This window comes from Alnus glutinosa, chromosome 10 (assembly GCF_958979055.1).
Source record: "Alnus glutinosa chromosome 10, dhAlnGlut1.1, whole genome shotgun sequence".
NCBI classification, from domain to species: domain Eukaryota; kingdom Viridiplantae; phylum Streptophyta; class Magnoliopsida; order Fagales; family Betulaceae; genus Alnus; species Alnus glutinosa.
Window position 1 is genome coordinate 844748 of NC_084895.1, and position 6097 is coordinate 850844.

The 6097-nt window shown below is 40.5% G+C and overlaps 1 protein-coding gene across 2 annotated transcripts; it reads right to left on the reverse strand.

Moving 5' to 3' along the window:
- Positions 1 to 3430: 3430 nt before the first annotated feature.
- LOC133880701 (uncharacterized) lies at positions 3431 to 4998 on the reverse strand. Of its 2 annotated transcripts, none has more exons than XM_062319692.1 (3): positions 4782 to 4998; positions 3981 to 4241; positions 3431 to 3702 (listed from the first exon to the last, which is right to left on the reverse strand). In XM_062319692.1, exons 1-3 carry the CDS (start codon positions 4819 to 4821, stop codon positions 3665 to 3667), a joined length of 339 nt encoding a protein of 112 aa, XP_062175676.1. In that variant the 5' UTR covers positions 4822 to 4998; the 3' UTR covers positions 3431 to 3664. The 2 variants fall into 2 exon arrangements, with proteins under 2 accessions (XP_062175676.1, XP_062175677.1); XM_062319693.1 differs by having other exon boundaries at positions 3981 to 4229; positions 4782 to 4988.
- Positions 4999 to 6097: the final 1099 nt, after the last annotated feature.

Consider the following 6097-nt stretch of genomic DNA (forward strand, 5'->3'; position numbering starts at 1 on the left):
GTCATATCAGTGAAGTTCATACCTTATTGAGAAAGTCTTCACACACACACGCATTGCATGAGTTGAGTAATCTATTTAAAATTTCTATCTGCAGGAAAATTTGTGTTTATTGAATACTTAACTCTCATTTATATCTTTGCATATTTTTGCAATGCCATTTGACTGTTTTATCAGTTGATTATACATGCGTGTTCTGAGCTAACTTTAGGAAAAATATTTTTTTGCAAATTTTCCTCAAGTTTCAAATTTTCAGTGTGAAGCATCCGGATGGACCTTTTCTTACGTCTGGACAAGCGCAGTCTTACCGTACGCTGTCCTAGCAGTAGCCGTTCGGATGACATGTCTGGACGAGATCTCTACAGGTTTAAGACTTGCATCTCTTTTTCTACCATACACACATCTTTTCATTTTTATTGATTTATCATGGCATGTTGTGTGTTTTTTTCGTGGATTTCTCCTGAGATTTTGGCATTCTCTGCACATTTCTTCTCATTCCATGATCTTCATTGTGTCTTCCATTATTTTCTTAAGTTTTTGTGCTTTTAGAATATTGGAATATTTGTTGATTGAGATATTTTCTTGAGATATTGTGCATGAAAATCCTATTTTGTTTGTGTGTTGGGTTGATATTGATATATCTGGTTCATTTGGATTGCGATCTTTGTTTTTGTAATTCTTGGGCATCCAATTGACAGTTGTCTTAAATACCACATTATTTTTGGAACTAACAGGATCTAATGGTATTTTTGGAGATATTTCTGGTTGGTTTTTGTTCAGGAATACGACATCCAGCGGCTCCCAGCACAGTGTTTGACAGATGCATCCTTTAGAAAATCAATTTTGTTTTGAGGTCATGTGTTCAAAATTTCCAAGGGTCTCAGGATTTATGATGAGCTTTTTCCCCAGCTCATGCAAAGCCTTCCGTAGCATTCCCTCAGATCTGCATCAGTCAGAGGTTCAGTGGTGAATCTCCTCGGTTATCTTGCAAACTAGTTGCTTAAAGGATGTCAATCTGCGGATAACTAGTTTCAGGCTTTGCAAAATCAAGAGATTGAAGATTTTTCAGTCCATGGTTCCCAGCTTCCTGAGCTAGAAGCCGAAGTAGTACAAATCCAACTTTTTATACGAATTTCTCTCCGCTACTTGATTTCAGTGGATCAGTAGGATTTGGTACTTAGAGGATTTCTGTTCCTCTCTTTTGGGTCACTTGCAGACTCTTCTCTATTTTCCTTGTGTTTTGGATTTTAGAATGTTTTTGTCTGTGGATTCTACATACTCTTTTACCCTTATTTTGTTGAGACATTAAGGGGGAGTATTTTATTACTGTGGTATTTTCCTACTCTGTTTCCCTTTGTCTCTTTGAGACAAAAAGGGGGAGTATATGTTAGTTTTTGGATCGGTCAAGTGATTTTTGTCCCAGAATGGCTAAATGGGGAGTTTGTTAGTTTTTAGTTGGCCATATTTTGTTGGACAAAATCACTTCATTGTAATGATGCTTTTTAATAGGGATTCCGCTATTCAGAAGTGTTTCAGAAGATTCTACACTGCTTGCAAGTCAGAAAAGTTGATGCCCTGTCAGCCGTCCAAACGACATGTCATCCCGTCCGGACGCTCATCTGTCCACTGTTCCATCCATCCGGACGAGGTATTATACCATCCGGACGTTTGACAAACCAAGCATCATTCGTCCGGACGACGAGGATTTCGGTCCGGACCCTTCACTGTATTAAGAAGCTTCTGTTCCAGCTTGCATTCGTCCGGACGACTCAGCAGCCCGTTCAGACACCTCTCAGTATTCGAACAAGCTTCAGATTCTTTCCAAAATCAAATATGGGAAGATTGCTGCAACCGTTCGGATGACGTGGAATCCCGTCCGGACTCGCTTCTCCTTAAGGCAAGAATCGCATTTTAAATACAACTGTCATAAATACATATAGTTATATGGCTTTTATTTATGGCTTGTGATGTATGTATCACGTATTCTTTTGTAATAGTTATATGTTATTAAGCCTTAAACAGTTAGACTTGTGTTATGACTCACTTTTGTATAGACAACAGGTTTATTTATAGTTATGCTTTTTTTGCTATGTTTGAGATGGTATCATGATGAATTTCACTGTAGATATAACTCTGTTTATCAGGTGCATGTTATGGGGCATGTGTCATATGTTGGCTGAGCGACACGTAGTTGTGTCACTGTGATGACTCGTTTTACGTTTGTATAATAATAGAAAAAAGTGGTCGTCACACTCAGCCTACTTATCCAGTATTAGCTGTTGCTCGCTTCTCGGGTGCTTCATCTTCTCTGCCAGCGCAGTTTGATAAGCCCGGCCGTGGACCTCCTTCCAAGAATCGGGATAACCCTTATTGTCGCTATTGTTGCCGCCATGGGCATACTATTGACAAATGTTGGCGCAAGGCAAAATCTAGTGCATCTGTTGCAACTGTTACCACTGTCGAGACTACTCCTTCTCCAGCTGCTACCACTGGTGAGACTCCAGGATCTGATATCACCTTATCTCCAGCTGACTTTGAGGCAATTATCAACCAAGTTCTCGCTCGTTCTGGTAATGTATCTTCCTTTGTCCTCTCCGTTGCCAGGTAAATCTTCTTCTTGGCTTTTTGATTCAGCCTGCTGCAATCACATGATGCCCTATGCCTCCTCCTTTACTACCTCTGCCCCTTCCTCACATACCTCCTTAATTCACATAGCTAATGGTTCTACTATGACTGTTCAAACCATTGGCATTGTCCATGCACCTTCCCTTTCTATTCCTGATGTTTTCATGTGCCTTAATTGTCGTTTAACCTTCTATCTGTTGGGCAATTGTGTGAATTAGGTTATAGACTTGTTTTTGACTCCTCTGGTGTGTATGTATAGAATCCTCAGACGGACCAGACACTTGGGACCGGGCGTAGAGTTGGACGACTGTTTGAGCTTTCATCCTCACACCTTTCTATCCCTGGTGTCTCTGCTGCTGTTTCTTCGTCACCACCATCTCTTGCTCTTTGACAGTCGCGTCTTGGTCATGCTTCTGTGTCTCAGGTACAAGTTTTAGCTTCCAAGAGTTTATTAGGGCCAGTGTCCAATAGTTCTTTTGATTGTACTTTTTGTCAACTTGGAAAACAACCAGCTTTGCCTTTTAATAATAGTGAGTCTATTGCATCTGCTTCTTTTGATTTAATTCATTCTGATGTTTGGGGTCCTTCCCCTGTTCCTAGTATGCGTGACTCAGGATATTTTGTGATATTTGTTGATGATTATTCACGTTACACTTGAGTTTTTTTAATGAAATCACTTTCTGAATTACTGGATATTTATTGCAATTTTGCAAAAATGGTTGAAACCCAGTTTTTAAAATGCATTAAGACATTTTGTTTTGATAATGCCTTAGAATATCAAAGCATTTTGCAACACGACTACCTTGAGAAGGAAACGAAAGAATCTTACTCTTACCAAGTTTGCATACAGAACAATCAAATGACAAGTGTTTAGAAACATGTTCTTTATTGCCTAACAAACCAGAATTGAACATATGAGATAAAATAACAGAGTTTGGATGGCCCAAACATTTGCCATACTTCACTTGGATTATTAACTGTCATACAAGCCAAAGATAAACTACGAGGAATAGAAAAATGCAGAAGAAAAAGTCTGCCAACTTTAGGCCCCTTCGCGAGTATCTTCCTTAACACCTAGTCCTACACAAAACAACCATCACGAGAAAAGGAGACATCACAGTTATTCTCAACTAATTGGCCAACTGAAATAAGGTTATTAGACAGTCCCGGAGATACATAAACATCTTTGAATAAAGGATTGATATCTCCTATTTCATGAATAGCTAAATGACTCCCATTAGCTAACTAAATTTGGGATGCACCATGGTATGGACGGATATTGCACAATGCATCAGAGGATCGGGTCATATGATTAGATGCAGCAGAATCAATAACCCAAGACTTAGGAGAAGTATTACCTTGAAAAAAGAAGGGACATTCTGACATAATCTGTTGGACCATCTCAGGGATAGGACTATCGGGGATGGTTGGAGAAGAAGTTGAGGATTTCCTTGGTGGAGGCCGAGTGGGACATTCTTTGATAAAATGGCCTTGTTTCTTACAGTAGTTGCAAACTTTATTGGCACAGTTGGCAGCAATATGACCATACTCCCTACAGTCGAAACACTGGACTTTGCTCATATCCTTTCCCTTCCCTCTCCCATATGCTGCATAGGCAACTAGATTCGGGTGAGCATCATGTTGGAACACAGCGTGTGTGAGAAGACGTTGCTCCTCATGAAGCAATTTGCCAAAACAAACATCCAATGATGGTGAAGGGTCCCAGTTCATTAAATTGGAATGAGTAGCCTCAAATTCAGGACGTAATTTCAATAGAAATATATATATATGTTGCATGAAAAGAATAACTATTGAACACCAAGTACCTTCCAGCTAGCACTTCTGAATTATAAAAATGACGAAAGATGAATGGTTATAAGTAAAAATTTTCCTAAACTAAACCAAAAGAAGGAAGAGAATGTTGGATTAAATCAAACCTGGTTCTTGAAAAGGTTTTCATCGTAAATGTCTTCAAGGGACCAAGAAAGCACAATATCAAGGAAAAATTATCTTCTGTTGAAAATCGAGAGAGAGAGAGAGAGAGAGAGAGAGAGAGAGAGAGAGAGAGAGAGAGAGAGAGAGAGAGAGAGAGAGAGAGAGAGAGAGAGAGAGAGAGAGAGAGAGAGAGAGAGAGAGAGAGAGATGAGGCGTTTTTATACCTGCTGCTCTCTTTGTCTTTGAACTTCCCCCCTCCATCATTTCCACTCTTCCAATATCTTTCTCCCAAACTTTCTTCTTCTGAACTGCAGCTAATATCAGTGATGATAAGAAAAGAAAAGAAAACCCAATTGATCACTTGGAAACTTTAGAAGTTTAGAACGAACAGGGACATGGTATATATATTTAGGAGCGAGGAATGGGATTTCTCAAGTAGAAAGGAAAGAGCTTTGAACCAGGAATCTATAGTACAAGCATTAGTAGTTATCAAAAGTAAAAGATATGCATTGGTGCTGTGTCCTTTTCTATCCTCGTACTAAAGTATAGTATTTTTTTCTTAGAATTTTCCCAACTTTTTTCCATGCGGTGTGGTCCCATCTCATATTAGAGAGTTAACACTCTAATTTCCACCCATTCCTTAGACGACCCCTAATCTAGCCAACTTTGGTAGAGAATACCTTTCGTCTATGTTGTCCGTCTTATTGGACGGAAACGATCTCTTAAAGCTGTATCTTCTCATTTTGCCCCTCCATTTCCCCTGTTTCCAACTGTATCAACTCCGGCAGTCCTCAACACCTCGACCGGTAATTTATATGGGTTATCATTGCCTTGGGTACTGAAAATGGTCGAATTGGTGGCGATTGGAATCCATTCTTCAAAAAAGCAAAGGCTCCCAGTAGCGATCATAGACATCGTCCGAATAACTGCGAGATCCAGTTCTAATTTATTCGCCGACGTCGTATCGCCTAATGATTGCGAGTGCGCCGTCCTCCGTTCGATAAATGGAATTGTCCAAACGTCGTAGTTCCAGTGTTGAAATGAAGGGTATCCCGTTGTTAGGGCGTAACAATTCCTTGTTCCTTGCGGAAAACGTCTCAGGTTCTTCAACTGCTTTGTAATATAGCCAGACCAATCAGGGGATACCGTCGCAACTATTCCAGTATTTACAAGCTCCTTGTCAGATTTGTAAGGAATGCCGGTTTCCTTGTCAATCGAATCTTCATCGCTGCCATAGTCGATGCTTATGAAACCTTGAATTTTGTTTGAAATCAGGTCTCGTCGTGCTACCAGCACGTCGACGGTCTGTCGATGTGACCGCCGTGGGACCGCCGTGGGTTGTACCTTCCGTCCATGTGATGGGGCTGGGAGGTCTGCCGATGGTGGCGATGGCGTCTGTTGGCGGTGGCGAGGATGAAGAAGCCATAGCTATCTGCTTCGGTTACGTTAGTAGGGGAAGGAGATAGAAACGGACGATGGAGGGGCAAAATGCAACTTTAAGAGGTCACGTGCGTTTCGTCAAAAGAGACGGACAATACGG